General features: G+C 35.0%; 2 protein-coding genes across 3 annotated transcripts in view; both read left to right on the forward strand.

Annotated features, from left to right (window-relative positions):
* The window catches only part of LOC115994959 (phospholipase D delta), a 32,142-nt gene that overhangs the window by 9,717 nt on the left and 3,564 nt on the right, over positions 1-18,861 (forward strand). The window contains exons 1-3 of one of the 2 annotated variants that reach the window (XM_031119318.1): positions 13,245-14,162; positions 16,425-16,541; positions 16,766-16,960. The exons of the other annotated variant lie outside the window; for it this stretch is intronic. Coding sequence (XP_030975178.1) covers positions 13,248-14,162; positions 16,425-16,541; positions 16,766-16,960 — 1,227 coding nt within the window. The 5' untranslated portion in view covers positions 13,245-13,247. Of the gene's footprint in view, positions 1-13,244; positions 14,163-16,424; positions 16,542-16,765; positions 16,961-18,861 lie in introns of those variants that run through there. 2 annotated transcript variants of the gene reach the window in all.
* On the forward strand, positions 1,287-10,738 carry LOC115994960 (phospholipase D delta-like). Its single transcript, XM_031119319.1, has 10 exons — positions 1,287-2,409; positions 5,682-5,798; positions 6,026-6,220; positions 7,346-7,651; positions 7,746-7,814; positions 8,007-8,154; positions 8,668-8,816; positions 9,267-9,419; positions 9,704-9,904; positions 10,151-10,738. The coding sequence occupies exons 1-10, from the start codon at positions 1,507-1,509 to the stop codon at positions 10,445-10,447; spliced, it is 2,538 nt and encodes an 845-aa protein (XP_030975179.1). The 5' UTR covers positions 1,287-1,506; the 3' UTR covers positions 10,448-10,738.

The raw sequence follows: 18,861 nt of genomic DNA on the forward strand, positions 1-18,861 counted from the left end.
AGGAAGAATAAAATTTACAAGAAAATAAACACTACCTTTACCAAGAAAAAAAAATCAAAATCAAAATCAAATGTTTACATTAGTAATCAAGGGATAATTGAAACATAGGTCTGAACCCTATAATTATTCCTAGTGGACACCCAGCGGCCAATTGATTCAAATTGTGGTGAAATATCAATTTTATCATTATTCTATAAAAAGAAAAATAAAAAAGTAAATAACAAGAAATAAGTTAAATTGCATATTTGTTACTAACCTTTGATTATTGTTTCAAAATCATCATAATGCTTTGAAATGCTTTACTTTAATCCTTATCACCATATAATAGATGAGAAATTGAGAACTACTAACGAAACTCATGCTATGTTATAGACTCCATGTCATAAAAAAGAAATCGGTTCCCTATTTTCTATGTTGGACATATTTTAGTGAAAAAGTAAATTTCAAACAAACAATATATCCTAAGTGATTAACAAGAATTGAGAATAAAGAGAAGTTTAAAAATAATTTTACAGTGCCATAAATTCACATTAAAGTATTATTCTTGTTAATTTGTGCCATCTAGAGTAAATTTCGATACTACAAGTTCTCTTGATCGAACAATTCAAAGAATTGAACTATAACGTCAATATTTATATTGAATATATTTTCACGCACAAAGGTTCAAGAACAACCTTCAATAATGTCTTTCCTTTCAATAGATCAAAGCATGAATACCCAATCACACAAGCACAAATACTATTCACACAAGAAAATTATATAGAAGAGAAAGATAACTCTATGTAGAAGAGAGGAATAGTAATATTGTTCTGATCGAGATAGAGAGCCAAACTGAAGTTCTGGTGGTTCTTTGATCTGTAATCTTGTTGTATTCCCTGTCCTAATACCGATGGGGAAAGCAAGGATTAGTTTACAATGAAGCAAAATGAGGAGAAGTGGGTTGAGTTCGAGAACTCAATGGAAGATGTTATAACAAGGAGTGGACTTGACAAGAGCATCTTACTCGACATTAGAGGGAATCATGCTAATTTTGAAGAGCATAAATACTGTTTACACAAAAATAAAAAAAAGTATGTAGGAGAGGAAGAACACAAACACAAGGCACAAACGAACAAAGCGAGACGTGTGGTATAAATAAGGCTGAAGTTCACACTAGATCTCACGTCTTAATTAAGATATTAAACAAGGTTTACAATGGTTTATAACCACACAAAAAGAACTTATTCTTGATCAATGTGAGATCACTCACACAGTTAAAAGTGTTTGTACCACACCAATATCTTCATCTTCAAATAATCACAAAGGCGCCACGTACGAGATCCAGTACACTCTGCTCTGCTCCAAGCAAAGCAAGGAACCAAATCCAGTTTTCTCACCATTCACGTATTCCTTTATTCCTTTCTTAATTCACCCTACTAACACTGTACCTTTCCCTAACTCAAAAAACACTATTATTTTCCCTTTAATTACTCTCTTTTGCTAAACAAGAATTACAAACAGTGTGAAATGGAAGCGTCCGAGTCCAGTTCAGACAACCAGTTCATCATGCTCCATGGTGACCTAGACCTGAAAATCGTCGAAGCCCAACACTTACCCAACTTGTCCCTCATCGATGTTCGTCAGCTCCGCCGTTGCTTCACCGCCCGTGACAGTTACACTATCGAAACCCGTCAACACAAACCCAAAGTCCAATTCTGCAACCCTTACGTCGAAGTTTTAGTCTCAAATGTCACAGTGGCTAGCACGCGCGTCATCAAGAACACCACCAACCCTAAATGGAACCAGTACTTCCATATCCCACTGGCACACCCAGTAAATAAATTAACATTCCATGTCAAAGACGACGACATCTTCGGCGCCGAGATAATCGGCACCGTCCATATCCCGGCTTCGAAGATCGCCACAGGCGAATTCATCTCCAACGATTTCGACATCCTCAGCTCCTCCAAAAAACCACTGACACTAAACTCGAAGATTCATCTCGTACTACAGTTCACGTCGTTTGATAAAAATCCAAGGTACGAGCATGGCATTGCGTCGGACAAAGGCGGCGGCGGCGTAGCACGCTCGTACTTCCCGCTGAGAAAAGGAGGCTCCGTGAGGTTGTACCAAGACGCGCACGTGCCGGACGGGTTGTTGCCGGAGATTGAATTGGATGGTGGTAAGGTTTTCAAGCACGAGAAGTGTTGGGAGGACATTTGCTCTGCGATCTCAGAGGCTCACCATTTGATTTACATTGTTGGGTGGTCGGTTTTTCACAAGGTGAAGCTGGTGAGAGAGCAGACTCGGCCACCGCTACTTGGTGGAGATTCGACGCTCGGTGAGTTGCTCAAGTTCAAGTCCGAAGAGGGAGTGAGGGTTTTGATGTTGGTTTGGGATGATAAGACCTCTGGCGATAGCTTCTTCAAGGTGCGTGCCTTCTTTTAATTACATGCATGCCTGAAATAATAGCTAGCATTAGAATTGATGTAATTTCAAAAAATTCCTCTAATACACTATTTATAAGATAAAAATTACATCAAATTGGTCTACAAGATCAAAATCAAATCAAACAAATCACACACATCGCAACTAGAATCATCAAACCCATTTGGTACCACCATCACGACCCATCTATGCTCAGCAGATCGCAATTTGTGACATAACCTCCGTCCTCCACCTAGAACATGACCTAACCACCCATTTGTGTTAAACAGTAACTCAATAATAAAGATATTTACTATTCATTTGTTATCTGTGAATGTCAAAGTGTTGATGTTAATGCATGATGTATATTGGTGCTCAATTTTTTTTTTTTAACTGAAATGCTAGTTTAACTAGCTTGATAAAAATTCACTAAGAAGTGATAAATAGAGCTAATTTTACAACTACTGATATGATATTTTGTGGGTAGTGTACAACAAAAGTGAAGTTAGTGTTCATTCTATGTGAAAATGATATTACATTAATAAAAAGAAAATTTCACCTCACATATTATGAAATTTATTGTGTCAGTAGCATTGTGCTACTAAAAAATCCAACTTTCTATTATATTGAGATCCTCTCAATTTTAAATGAATTCATTTGACGGTTCAAATTACATATTACAAATAAAAAACAATTTCATTTAAATTTAAAATAAAGTGGCACTTTGTCCTTTTAAGTTTCAAATTACATCCTCTCTTGCAGTTTCTCAATTGGGTTAAACTTGGTTCACACAAACAATTTTACACAGTTTTACATGCAACCCAAAAGCAACTCAAATCTTGATTTGAAGTGGATTTCTAACTTAGGGTCCGTTTGGATACAACTGAAAACTAAAAACTGAAAAACGGTGTAGCAAAATAATTTTTAAATGTGTGAATAGTACCGTGACCCATTTTTAATGAAAAAGTTACTGAAAAGTGAGGTTTGTGGGTCCCGTGACTGAAAAGTTGCTGAAAAAGTTATTGTGTGTGCACTGTTCACACCCCAAAGTTAACAATCACGGCTTTGAAAAAAGAAAAAAAAAGTTGAAAACGCAGACGTGAACGCTGGGAAGCAAAAAACGCATTTCCCAAACGCACACATAGTGTGCAAAATAGTTTATATGTAGTAAACATTACCTATATCTATTAGGAAATTGCCTTAAATTCCAATTGTAACTTGAAAAGTTAATTGGATTTTCTAGTTAAAGAAGGAAAAATTAATTTAGTTATTTTTGGGTTTCCTTGGTGTGGAAGAAAGTTAATTCCTCATCAAAGAAGAATTGTATTCTTGTCCACAAAAGAATAGGAAATTGGAGTCTTATAAATAGACAATGCTATTAAGAAATTAATAGTTTTGGGCCAAGAGTCCTTATGGGGATGGAAAAATAGAGCATGAACACAAGAGGGGAAAAGAAAGAATTTTTGCTTGGGAAGTAGTGCAAAGAAAGAGACAACGAGATTTGGATTTTCTCCACAATGTTTTTCTTATTTTCTTTTTTTCTATTTTGGTAAAGTGCACAAATTAATGAGAATTTGTGAGACTTTGTTTGATGTTGAAAAGTGAAGAAAGAAGAAGAGAAAAACGCATCCAAGGAGAGTTGCATGAAAGAAAAAGAGAGAGCAGCCAAGATGAGGCGCTAGAAGAGAAAAAAGAAGAAATCGCAGTGAGCGTAGTTAGTGTGTGTGAGAGCAACAAAAAAAAAAAAAAAAAAAAAAAAAAAAACAATATTATTTTCTTTAGCCATAAGATATACACAAGAGGGTTAATCTAAAGGGAGACATAAACATGAGAGATATTATAATTGATATAATAACAGTAAATTTATTCAAAATTTGTCGTGTGCTTTTCCTCTTCAAAAAGAAATGATTTTCCATGTAAATGGTTTTTGTGTGTGATTACAATTTTTGATTTGAAAATTTTGGTGATGATAATTTTTTTGGGGACCTAATCAACCCTCTACCCTTGGCATCATCTATGGGAAGCAGCATGACATTGAGATCCTGTCAAAACGAGTGCCATGACTCGAGCCACCGGGTAATCTCCCTCCGGAGGCAGATGACCTAAAAGACACTTGCATAGTAACCATAATTCTTGAGAACGGGGCGAGACCAATTGCGGAGACCAAACCTCTGACCAATCAAACATGAATTCAGTCATGCACCAGCTTGTCAAAATTCTCTTTGCTCAAGCCTCTCCCTTGCGAGTAAAGCTGGAAAGATCGACATGCGCGCATGTCCCTCTCAGAAGGGAGCCACACATGCAAAGATAGTAAATAGCTTTTTTTCTGAGGAGAAGACGTCCTAGAAGCCGTAAAGATCGACCTCAAGACATCTAGGATCAGAAGATTTCCCTCATACATAAGGAGATCAAAGCAATTTGAAAAGAACATCGGGAACATTTTTTGCCTTGAGAAGGTCAAGGCAAGAGATCCCGGTCACTGGCAAGTGCTCACAACAGAAAAAGGTTGGCAAACAATATAGACGAAACCTGGGTGCCAGGCGTACCATCTCCAGTACTCTTCACACCCTAAGAACTGACCCCCATAGGGCCGACTGTCAAAGTGCTCCCACTTAATCACAAGAATTCTGGTCGGCCAGGGAATGCACACAAGAAGGCCAGGGTTCTGAGCTTAAGGGAGGCTAACATGCCATCTGCATTGCTTATTTTGTTAGTTGCTTTAATATTTTGATCAATATAAATGAGTATGAAAGTCTGTGATAAAGATAAGTAAGAGTCACATAAAACGGTTTGAATATATGTAAACGAGAGTGATTAATGTACCAGTAGGGAGAACGATTTGATTCAAGTTGAGGAATGAGAAAAGATAGAGACAAGCCTAAAATAGAAATAGAATAATAATAATAAATGACAAGTAGTAAAGTATGATTTAAGATAAAATAGAATAGTGGAAAATAATATGTGGATAATCTTAATTAGTTTGTCAAGGATCCATAACTGAATCCATAAATACGGAACTAAAGCTTGGTTATTGTTGTAATTGTGTAGGGAGTGATGGCTGTCATTCTTGAATTACTTAATTCAGACAGTAGTTTTCATTAGTAGATACAAAACTAGTTGTCGGTGTTTGTACTGTAATTGAATTTAAATTCTTATGGTGGTGAACATTGATGTTGCTATGCATGTGTAATTGCAACTTAGAGACAATTATTATTTGAATTAATAACCGGGTTTTGTGCTTTTTGAGTTGTATTCTGAAGTGGGATTGGTTGTAGACTGGAATGATGCAGACACACGATGAAGAGACCAGGAAGTTTTTCAAGCATTCATCCGTCACTTGTGTGTTGACACCTCGCAATGCTAGCAGTAAGCTGGGCTATATCAAGCAGAAGGTGAATTATATTATTTTATAGGTTGTGAACTGTTTTTTGAAATATGTTGATAATGGTGTTTGTTCATTTTGAACATATTTAATTATTTTGAGGTTTAATCATATTTTTAGTTGTATTGGATTTGGACTCACAGCTCTATTATTTCTTTAATCATGGCAGTACCATTTGATTTCTTTTGATTGAGCTAGAAAACTTGCTGAAGTTGTTTATGTGATGGTTCTATACAGGTTGTTGGAACCGTTTTTACACACCATCAAAAATGTGTTCTAGTGGACACGCAGGCATTAGGTAGTAATCGTAAGATAACTGCATTTTTAGGAGGGATTGATCTTTGTGACGGTCGATATGATACACCAGACCACCGTCTATTTCGAGATCTTGACACTGTATTCCAAAATGATTATCGCAATCCTACATTTCCTGTAAGTTGTTGGTCAAATGGTTTTGTAACATCCCATATTTCCATTAATTTTTTTTTCAAAAGGTGACATTTATAGTTTCTTAGTACCGATTCTTGAGATATAATGTTCTACAATATCCCCCGCACCTTTCTCCTTGGCTAAGTTGTTGCTTGAAGTTTCTCCATGTGGTCCCATGACCATAAGGTGTTACATGATAGTTATCACATGGTATGTATCAGGTCAAATAAAATAAAAAAGTTTTAACGCAGGTGTATATGGGAAAGACTCATGAATCATACAATACATATATGCATATTGTATAAATTATATCGAATCATTGAATTGGACGTATTGTGCGCTTGCATAATCAAGTGTCTTTATATTGGACTATTGTTCATATTTGAGCATTGACTAGAGTCCAACAAATTGTTGGACTTATTTTCTCACAAGTTTCTTGAGCCACTCGTTTGAGCCCAAAAAAATAGCCATGTCCATGGCTTTGTGCTTTCTCTATCTCTCTCCATACAAAATTTAGACCCTACACATTTTTCAACTTCAAGTTTGATCATCTGGTCTCTCTATCCCTCCAACTCCCAAATTCCCCATTTTGTCTTCTGTTCTCTACTTCTCCCATCATTTTTTTTTTTCTTCTTTCTTTTCTAATTTATGGGACCACGAGAGTAACCATAACACAAAAGGCACTTTCTAGTCCTAGGTAGTGGGTTCTCTTCAAATTTACATGGCGTTATGTTTGAATTGCAGTAATGTTTAGGTTAAATAAATGACTACTTCTAATTTTAGTCTCAAAATTTTTTCAATTATCATGTCACCTTTATAGACCTCCTGCTACTCTTTCTCAATAATCCATTCTCAACTTTCTTTGTACTTCTTGTGCAAAGTCCCATTGTATACATACAAGATGTCACTGAAAATTTTGTTTCTCAACACAGTTTTAAGCTAACATAACACTGCCATAGTATGGTAGTAATTTATGCACTTCTTCAAGTGTGAAATGTAGAATTTTTTCCTTCATTTTTTTTTTTTATGTAATAGGTGCATTCCTGCTTATTTCTATTATGACTTACAGGTAGCAGGTGTTTCTTTTTTACGTTCTTTGTTTTATTCATATTCTTATGTATGAACTAGGCTGGAACCAAGTCTCCAAGGCAACCTTGGCATGATTTACACTGCAGAGTTGAGGGGCCTGCTGCATATGATGTTCTTATAAACTTTGAGCAGCTTTGGAGAAAAGCAACAAAATGGAAGGAGCTTGGACTACGTTTCAAAAGGGTTTCCCATTGGCATGATGATGCTTTATTAAAAATAGAACGCGTTGCATGGATACTAAGTCCTGCCCCATCTATAAAGAAGGATGGTTCCACATCTATTCAACCAGATGATCCCACGTTATGGATTTCCAGTGAAGATGATCCTGAAAGTTGGCATGTTCAGGTTTGATTTTACAAGTTTCTTTTGAGTAAAAGCTTCCTTTGGGGGGTGGGGGTGGGGGGATTGAAATTTTCCTCTATTTATTTTTGTTTTGCAGATTTTTAGGTCCATTGATTCGGGATCAGTGAAAGGATTTCCCAAAACTGTTGAGATGGTTGAAAACAAGGTTTATATATGCTCTACTTTTTTTTCTTTCCTTTCCTCTCCTTTTCCTTTTTTGTCTTTATTTTTCTACCTCTTTCTCTTCATAGGAAAACCAATTTATATTGAAAATATTTTCAATGCTTCTATATATCAGTAATAAGTTGCACATCATATTGCAATTTCCTATTTCCTAATTGGCATTCTTCTACTGCAGAACCTTATTTGTTCGAAAAAATTGGTAATAGATAAAAGCATTCAAACAGGATACATCCAGGCAATCAGATCTGCTCAACATTTCATATATATTGAAAATCAGTATTTTTTTGGATCGTCATATGCATGGCCATCATATAAAAATGCAGGTCAAGTCCATAATCTTTTGTTGCACCACATTGTTTTCCATTCTTGTCTATACAATATTGTTTCCGTTTCTTGTACTTGAATTCTCTTTCTGCTGAAGAATGCATGCTATGAAGTATTCGATGTAAACTAGTATTCTTGAGATCTCCAAGTCCTAGTGGTTTATTTTTGAGAACTAGCCTCTAGATTTCTGTATCCAATCTGTTTTCTTGGTGACCAGATTGTAAGTATCACATCTGTCTTATATAATGCCATGTGCTAATGCATCCACAAAAAATTGATGAAGTATTGTTAATTTTGAAACGTATGTTGTCATTGCTACATTTCTACTTAATTTTAATTAGCCACCATAAGGATAGGCTTCATTGTTATCACTTATTATTTCTGACTTTACATTTTGTTAGTTATATTTTCTATATATATATTTGGGTAACAATCATGTGCTAAATACCAAATACCTTCCTTATTTATTGGATGGAATAGCTTCTCAAGTTTGACTTTCATGATTTGAGCAGGAGTTGATAATCTAATCCCGATGGAATTGGCATTAAAGATAGCTAGTAAAATTAGAGCAAAGGAGAGATTTGCAGTGTATATTGTCATACCAATGTGGCCTGAGGGTGATCCAACTTCTGTGGCTATGCAAGCAATTCTCTTTTGGCAGGTAATATGGTTATTGCCAAGGAGTTATAGCTCAAATGACACCTTCCCCCCTTATAGGAGGAATGTGTAAGGTGAGGTCATAGGTTCAAGACCTATCAGGTGTGTGTGTGTAAATTACTAATAAAAAAAATATGGTTATCTAATTCTAGACCATAAACTGGAAATATTGTTTCATGTCTTGGGACAAATAAGATAGCTACAAAAGGCCGATACTTTCTTATAATAAAAATCAAGAAAAAAAAAATAATGGACTTATTTTGGGCATTGGTGGCCTTCTTCTCTAGCAACTTGAAGAATATAATCTCTTACTCTGCTGCTAACCTGTAGTCTGTATTCTGGAAATTATTGGTTTTGATTGATTTATTAATAACAATTCCAGATGGACAATATAGATGATGGCAACCCGAATAACACAATTCATATTCTAGATTTACTTGTTTACTCTTTGCAGGGCCAAACAATGCAAATGATGTATGATATAGTCGCACAAGAATTGGATATTATGCAGCTTGTAGATTCAAATCCTCTAGATTACCTCAATTTCTATTGCCTTGGTAACCGGGAAGATATTTATGAGGAAAGGTTAGGTGATAATGCTGATAAGGTAATTGCTCTAATGGAAATCTCTTTCTAAGTGTTTCAAATTATCATGACATATATCGGTCTGTGGTTAGCATAGAGTAAATAAGTAGTTTGTTACTTCTATTGCTGAGAATCTCTCAGCTGTTTTGTCTATTATTTGACTCTCTTTTTTTCTCAAAAATTTTGGAATTAAACCATTTTGATGTATTGTCTCATCAACTTGTCATTAAAATATATGGCTTCATTTTATATTTTTGCAAGAAATTAATTCTTTTAGATTTGATCGTGATTGTAATTTTCTATCAGGTCTCGGATACACAAAAATTTAAGCGGTTTATGATTTATGTACATGCCAAGGGAATGATAGTAGATGACGAATATGTAATAGCGGGATCTGCCAATATAAACGAGAGATCCATGGCTGGTACAAAGGACACAGAGATAGCTATGGGTGCATATCAACCCCACCATTCTTGGGCATCAAGGAAGAAACATCCGCGTGGTCAGGTTCGTATTGTATTTCTTTTTCTTTTCTTTTTTTACAAACACACACACTAGATATCAAGATTACGAGTCCAAAGATTATGCTCATGTCTGGACTGGGGTATGACCTCCAATCATTAGCACTGCCTATTGTCTTTTGGCAAAGAGTGCAGTTTTTAACTTTTGAGTCTTATGAATTATGAATAATAGAATTTCATACTCCATAGGATGTACTTGGCAATGTGGTTTACAATATATATCCATGTGCAGGTGTATGGATACAGAATGTCATTGTGGGCTGAGCACCTTGGGAAGGTGGATACCTACTTTGAGGAGCCAGAGAGTTTGGAGTGTGTGAACACAGTGAATGGGATTGCTAAAGAGAACTGGAAGAGGTATACAGATAAGGATTTTACACCATTGCAAGGCCATCTTCTTAAGTATCCTGTGCAGGTAAATAAGGATGGGAAGGTCAGCCCCTTGCCTGGACAAGAGAATTTCCCAGATGTTGGTGGAAAAGTACTGGGAGTTCATTCAGTCACCCTTCCTGATACTCTAACAACATAGTCTTCACCCATTGTTGTGTTCTTACATGATTGGTTAGGAAGCATGGTGGACATGCCAAAATTTTGAGGTTGTTAAACTGAAGGTGTTAAAGAGTTTGTGCTCCTAGCTCTCTGCCCCCTTTTGTAAATGATTGGGCTACAATAGGCTTTTAGTGTAATACAAATGCGTGAACATAGTGAGAAGGTTGACTTGTTGTGAATATTTGTTCATATACAGATGCTTGGTTTCCATCTTGCCACTTGGAGAGGTCACTACAATTACAATTCAAAAGAAATGCAACCTATTCCTGTTCCCTTGTTTGCAAATTTTCTAGCAAACATGCCATTTGGTTTGCAAATTATGAATGGTAGACAAAATTGTAGATCTCTTTTGTGGTCTTAAATTCAAAAGAATTACTACCTATTCTTGTACCCTTCCTATTTGTAAAATATAAGATTTGCTAGCTAACATGTCGTATTTTGCTAATTGTTAGTTGTGATGGTTTTGTCGAGGTTTTGTAATGTATATTGTCATACCAATGTGGTCTGAGGGAGAGAGTTTTTGGGTCAAAGATCAGGAGGACAAGCATCTGTTGAGTAATTGATGGAGAGCATACAAGCCATAACATTTGGAATCTGCTTATTTTGCTAAAATTGAAAACTTTTTGTTGAAAGTACTGTAGATAAATGTAAAAGTTAGCTGAAATAGTATAATAGGATCCATGAATAGTACCAAAAAGTGTAGTGAGACTCATGAATAGTAACAAAAATAAGCTGAATAATAAAATAAGTTAGCAAAATTAATCATGTCAAATAGACACTTAATAAATGATGATAGCGTAGTATATATTGCATCTATTGTTTGTACCAGGACCACATGATTTGAAACACAATTTTCACTGGCGTGGTTGTATAGTTTAATTGTTGCGTAGTGTATATGACAAACCCCTCTTGCTTTTGAAAAGACTTACTGGGTAGTGAAAGAATCTTTAAATAAAATAAAATAAAAGGAAAGAAAGAGGAAGAAGAAGCTGTTTATACAGTTCTTTTTTATGCATTTAAAAAATAGTTCCATCTTAGGTTGGGGGAGTTCCTCGTTGGGTTGAGCTGTCAAATTTAAGTTTGCTATAGGAAAGCGTTGTAGGTTTACCAATCCTAAAACTAAAAGAATGTATATGTTTTGGTAACAATCAACCAAAGTATTGCTTTTTCAACATTCTGAAATGGAAGAAAACTCATTAAGTATGAGGCAAATGTAACCACCCTCTCACATAAAGGGGGACCTATGTGAGAGGGTACCTTCATATATCTAAAATATTATATATCATCATTATTTGAGGTGAGAGAACCTCTATCAACCAACCTTATTGTATCTGATTAGATATGAGACTATTAAAGTAGACTTTTTGATCAGCAGGCTACCCTAATGACCAATCAGGTGTGGGGGCCTTCTATTTGATTAAGAGTAAATGAGTAAAGTGAATTCGATTTTAAAAACATAAAGAAGAAAGATTTTACAATCAAGCACACACCATAAAAGCATAAATAACAAATGCGTTTTTTTTTTTAATTAAAAAAAAGCATAAGCAAATTGATGTAAAAAGATTAATAAGTTTCTATACTATGCTCAAATTTGAAAAGGAAAAACAAATACAAACTCCATAAGAAAAGTAAAATTTACAGGACAATAAACGACCCCCTCCAAAAAAAAAAAAAAAAATGTTTACATTAGTAATTACCAAGGGATAATAGAAACATAAATTTGAGCCCTCTAACTATCTCCAGTGATGTATTGTATACCCTCCTCTCCCCTAATTGATTCAAATTGTGGTACAAAAAGATAAATAATGTTGAAATAAGTCAAATTGCATATTTGGATTGCATTTGGCATCGGCTTAAAAAATCAGTTTTTTTTACTATTTAGTTTATTTTTGTTATTATTCAACTTATTTTTGGTACTATTCATGGGTTCTACTGTACTATTTCAGCTACTTTTTAGTTTTATATATAGTACTTTCAACAAAAAAATTTTATTTTCAACTAAATAATCTGTTCCCAAACGGACACTTGGTACTCAAGGTTTGATATTTGTTTCAAAATCATCATAATACTTTAAAACATTTTACTTTTGATTCTTAGGGTCTGTTTAGATACCGCTTATTACTGAAAATTGAAAACACTATAACAAAATAATTTTTAAATGTGTGAATAATGTCGTGAAACCCAGTTTTAAAGTTAAATTTGCATTTTTTCTAAGTTACGGGTCTCATGAACAGTGCCCATGGACCCACAGAAATAAAACACAGACGTTTTGCGCTATCCAAACTCTCAATAAGTCCAAAATTGTTTCAAAAAGAAACCACTATCAATGTATTATAGATAAAAATTACTAACGTGACAGATGAAAGTTAGGAAACTCATGTTAGGCAATAAACCATGTGATAAGTGAAATATTTTGCGCTATCCAAACTCACATACGTTCAAAATTGTTTAAAAAAGAAACCACTATCAATGTATTATAGATAAAAATTGCTAACGTTACAGAGGAAAGTTAGGAAACTCATGTTAGGCAATAAACCATGTGATAAGTGAAATTGGTTCTCCGATCTTCATTTTCAACAACGACAACCAAAAAAAAAAAAAGCACCACGAGGTCCACACTGCTGCTACATACAAAGCAAGGAACCAAATCCAGTTTTCTTACCATTCAAGTATTCTTTTCTTCCTTCACTCTACAAATTATACTAACCCTTTCTTTCTCTTCCCTATAAACATTTAACTGTTCGAGCAGTGAAGGCCGTGGTTGCTGCCACCTCAGCTTTATGAAAATGGCAGAGTTCGAGTTCGGTTCAAACCAGCATGCCATTAACCTCCACGGTGACCTTGAATTGAAAATCATGGAAGCTCAACACCTACCCAACTTTTCCCTCCTCAATATTCGCCAGCTCCGCCGTTGCTTCGCCGCCTGCAGTGGCAGTGACACTATCGAATCCCCTCACACCTCCACCTCCGCCCACCACAAACACAAAGTCGTCGATTTCTGCAACCCTTACGTCCAAGTTCTAGCCTCTACGGTCACCGTGGCTCGCACGCGAGTCATCAAGAACACCACTAACCCTAAATGGAACCAACACTTCCATATCCCATTGGCACACCCTGTAAATAGCTTGACATTCCAGGTCAAAGACGATGACATCTTCGGCTCCGAGGTAATCGGCACCGTCGATATAAAGGCCTCGAAGATCATCACAGGCGAACTCATCTCCGACTGGTTCTCCATCCTCGGATCATCAAAGACGGACACGAAGATCTACCTCGTACTTCAATTCACGCCGTTTGAGGAAAATCCGAGGTACAACCACGGCATCGCGTCGGAGAAAGGCAGCGTAGCGCACACGTATTTCCCGCTGAGAAAAGGATGCTCCGTGAGGTTGTACCAAAACGCGCACGTGCCGGACAGGTTGTTGCCGGAGATTGCATTGGATGACGGTAAGGTTTACAAGCACGAGAAGTGTTGGGAGGACATTTGCCATGCGATCTCAGAGGCTCGCCATTTGATTTACATTGTTGGATGGTCGGTTTTTCATGAGGTGAGGCTCGTGAGAGAGCCGACTCGGCCATTTCCTAGCGGCGGAGATTTGAAGCTCGGTGAATTGCTCAAGTTCAAGTCTGAAGAAGGGGTGAGGGTTTTGATGTTGGTTTGGGATGATAAGACCTCTCGCGATAAGCTCTTCCAGGTGCGTGCCTTCTTACATGCATGCATGGCTGAAATAAGAAGTCATAAATAGCCGGAGCTAATAGTCTTAAGTTATTTTACAATATTTTTACAAATGGTTGATATTTTTTATTAATTTTTATCTAAACTTACCAGTAACCATTTTTTTATTTATTAATAACTACTCAACACATTAGTAATTTGTAAAAAAAATTGTATCTCTAATATTATTCATATTCTTTCATACTTGTTTATGTCCATTATTTCGTATTAATATCCACAGTTGACATGAGAATCTTTGCATTTTTAAAATGTCCATATTTTAATAAATAAGATGAATGTGAAATAAAAGATGTGAGAAAACAAATGTAAGAGTATAAAATCGCTTTACTAATATTTATGTGACTTGTGACGGTGGTGTACAACAAAAGTAATGTTAGTCATTTAACTATGTGAAAATCATGTTGCACTAATTATAATTTTCCACCTATTAATTGTGTTAGAAGCATTGTCATTGTTGAAAAATTTAAGGCCCCGTTTGGTAACGTTATTTTAGTAACGTTTATATTTTTTGGAAATATATGTGGGTGAAAAAGTGTGTGAAAATGCATATAATATTATTTAAAAACTGAAAATATGTTGCTAAACTACGGTACACTGCAATGTCATTTAAATTTAAAATGAAGTGTTGTTATATTCAAGAAATAAAAAGTCTTAATTGTAAAATGAAGAGGATCCTATTTCTTTTTAGGAAAGATGCTTTTTTATATATGTAATATAATTTAAATGGAGAGAAAATTTGAGTTCTAAATGTCACCTGTTAGAACTTAGAAACACTATAGCTGTTGTGGGGGGATCAACTTGGACAAGGCCCAAAAGCCCAGGCTAGAAGGGGGGTGGGTACTCCCAAGAGGCAAGACTGGCCCAAAATTGCCATTGCAGAGAGAGAATTTCTCTTGGCAAGAAGTCAACCATATTTATAACCGTGGAAATCCGAGGTGACTACCTTCCCAAAGGCTCATGGCTGAGGTGATGGGCGGGACCTCCACCCCAAGGTACCGAAGGAACCCTAGGAGAACGCCTTTCGTCCTCAACTATGACCTATCACCTCCTAAATGTGCCTCATGAAACATGATATGGAAAACGCAGAACCCAATGAAACCATCACCTCTACATTAATGAAGTCTCTCACCTAATGTCAATCACATTAAATACTAAATGACTGGCCTAAACAGTGAAAGCACCTCCAAAAATCCTCATCCATGATCAAAAAGTGGTAGTGCAAAGAATTGATGAAACAAATATCTCCCAAATCCAGCTAGAGATAGGGCAATTGGAAGGTGAGGAGAAGAGGGAAGGTGGCTATAAGAAGAGGGGAGAGGCAAAATAAGAGAGGTTCAGAAAAATATAGAGAGAAAGTCTAGGCAAGAACAAGAGAGAGAGATATTTGCTAGAGAGATTGTTTCCTTAGTTATTTACCTTTGAATCCCTTCCCTATACCACGGGAACGTTGTTCCAACATTTATGAAAGCTTGATTTAGCTCTTTTTTGTCTTTAACTTACTGCTTAAACCTCCCATTGTAGTTTTTTCTCCCATTTTTTAGAAATTAGTTGTGTAAATCAATTATCATCACTACTGTACTTGTGTAAGTTGTTTTTGACCCCCACAGCTATCATTTGGTCAAAAGATTATTTATTAGGGAAAATTATTAGTATGACATATATAATTTACTAAAACTAGCATCATTAATTTAGATTTTAGTGTGAGTTTCTATTAGTTAACTTAACTTATAAAGTCTCTTGTCATTGAATATGGGATATGAGTTTAGGTTCAAATATCCCATACACTAAAAACCGATTGATGTCTTAGCCGATAATAAAAACAATCATTATGGAATGGATGTCGTAAGTTGAAAATTATCCCTAAAAAAACCTTTTTAAATAGTGTAAATAGTAAATTAAAAAAAATGATTATAGAAATATACTTTGGGGGTATCCAGAATGGAATAGAGGATCCCAATAAAAAAAATACCATATTAAAGGAATATTTACTTGACAATTTAAAGTTCATGGCAGTAGTTTTCGTTAGTAGATACAAAACTAGTTGTTAGTGTTTGTACTGTAATTGAAATTATTAAAGTCTTATATATAACGGTGATCATTAGGAAACATTGATGTTGCTATATATGCCTGTGTAAATTGCAACTTAGAGACAGTATTTTATTTGAATTAGTAAATGGGTTGTGTGCTTTTGAGTTGTAATCTTAAGTGCGATTGGTTGCAGAGTGGAATGATGCAGACGCACGATGAAGAGACCAGGAGGTTTTTCAAGCATTCATCTGTCACATGTGTGTTAGCACCTCGAAATGCTAGCAGTAAGCTGGGCTATATAAAGCAGCAGGTGAATTTGTTTTATAGGTTGTGAACTGCCTTTGAAAAATATTGATAATGGTGCTTTTTCATTTTGAACATGTTTAATTAGTTTGAGTTTTAATCATATTTTTAGTTGTATTGGATTTGGACTCCTAGTTTTATTATTTCTTTGATCTTGATAGTACCATTTGCTTTCTTTGGATTAATATGGAAAACTTGCTAAGTTACTTATGTGATGGTAATTCTATACAGGTTGTTGGAACCCTTTTTACACACCATCAAAAATGTGTTCTTGTAGACACACAAGCATTTGGTAATACTCGTAAGATTACTGCATTTTTAGGAGGGATTGATCTTTGTGATGGCCGTTATGATACACCAGAGCATAGACTATTTCGCGATCTTGACACTGTATATCAAAATGATTATCGCAATCCTACATTTCTTGTAAGTTGTTTCTCAAATGATTTGAAACAACATATTGTAACATGCCATATCTCCATCTAGATATTATTTAAATGCAGGGGAAATTACACTTTACCACCTTAAGCTATACCCTAGATTACACTTTGCACCCTAAACTATTCAATTGCATGTTTTGCACCCTAAACTATGACCTTTGTTACACTTTACACCCCAATGTTAGTTTTACTGTTAAGTTGGATGGAAATTTGTAACACATGACTTGCACATGATTTTTGTTTAAGTGACACACAATTTAAAGACAAAAACACCCTTTTCCAATCAATTAAAAACAAAATATCTATCTCTCATGTGCGTAGCATCTCCTCCTCCCCAAATCAAATCTGTCTAAATTCCCAACAGCTCTCATGTGTCAACTCCTCTCCTTTCTCTCATTGTTCAGTTGCTCCATTAAGTAATAATAGTAAGTTGCAAAGAAAATGGAAATCCACATCAAGTTTAAAAAAACAAAAATAAAATTAGAAAACTATCTAAAACATGAAGTCTAGAGATAGTTTGGGGAATAATATAAGGTAGACAAGACTAATATGAACTTTTAAAGAAGTATGTCAAGATTGAATCCATTCAAATTTTTATTTTAATATTGATTATTATAGATTTTTACTGTGTTATACCTATACTTTGACCCCTCACTAGGTGTCGTAAAGAAAGCCATATATATATATATATATATATATATATCTCATATGGTAGGCCCGGACTGTTTTTTTTTTTTTTTTTCCAGATGTTGGTTTTATGTGTTTGCATTAATTATCTCTCAGATTCTATTATAATTATCTGTATTCAAAACAAACAAAAATATGTCAAGATGATGACCATCATGTTTTAGAGGAGCAACTAAAGAATTTCAAAAGAAGAGAAGAGCTGTTGGCGGAGAGAGAGGGAAAGAGCTGATGCTGGGCACGCATGAGAACTATTAGGGATTTAGGGTTAGACAGAATTTGATTTGGGGAGGAGAAGAGGCTAGCATGTGAGAGAGAGCTTTTGTTTTTAATTGATTGGAAAGAGGGTATTTTTGTCTTTAAACTATGTGTCACCTAAGTAAAAATCACATGCAAGTCATGTGCTACAAATTTCCATCTAATTTAACTGTAAAACTAACTTTGGGGTGCAAAGTGTAACAAAGGTTAGAGTTTAGGGTGCAAAACGTGCAATCGAATAGTTTAGGGTGCAAAATGTAATCTAGGATATAGTTTAGGGTGGTTACCCCTTAAATGTAACATGCCCTTCTAAGGGTTGACTAAATTTTATAACAAAGTTTAGTTATAAAATTGGTTGTAACCTATGGTTATAACCTTACTCAATAAAATAAACACTACAACATATTTTGAAAATCTAACCGTAGAATTATATGTTCTTTACACTTTTAATACATATGTCAAATTTTGTGTTAATCGGACATTATTTACTATATGATCTATAAGCTTATATTTTATACATAATTTTAAACTACCAATATTTGTCATTTAAACAATTTATTGATAACATAGTTATTGATCTTTAATTTCTTAGAAATTTACATACATGGAAGATATAAAAAGAAGATGTAATCCAATAGTAGATTTGTCAAAATTTACCTTTAATAAAAAGATATTAAGTAAAATTGTAGCCTAAAATTACAACTAATTTTGTAGTTAAATTTTGTCCTAAATTTTAATCAATGCATTCAGGGCCTGTATAGACCTAGTGTTGGTCTTTCTTCATAATACATTCTTAACTTTCTTTGTAATTCTTGTGCAAAGTCCCATTGTACATACTAGATGTCACTGATAATTTTGTTTCTCAACATAGTTTTAAGCTAACACAACGCTGCCATAGTATGATAGTAATTTATGCACTTCATCCAGCGTGAAATCAAGAATTTC

The sequence above is a fragment of the Quercus lobata genome, chromosome 6 (genome assembly GCF_001633185.2).
Source record: "Quercus lobata isolate SW786 chromosome 6, ValleyOak3.0 Primary Assembly, whole genome shotgun sequence".
Classification (NCBI taxonomy): Eukaryota; Viridiplantae; Streptophyta; class Magnoliopsida; order Fagales; family Fagaceae; genus Quercus; species Quercus lobata.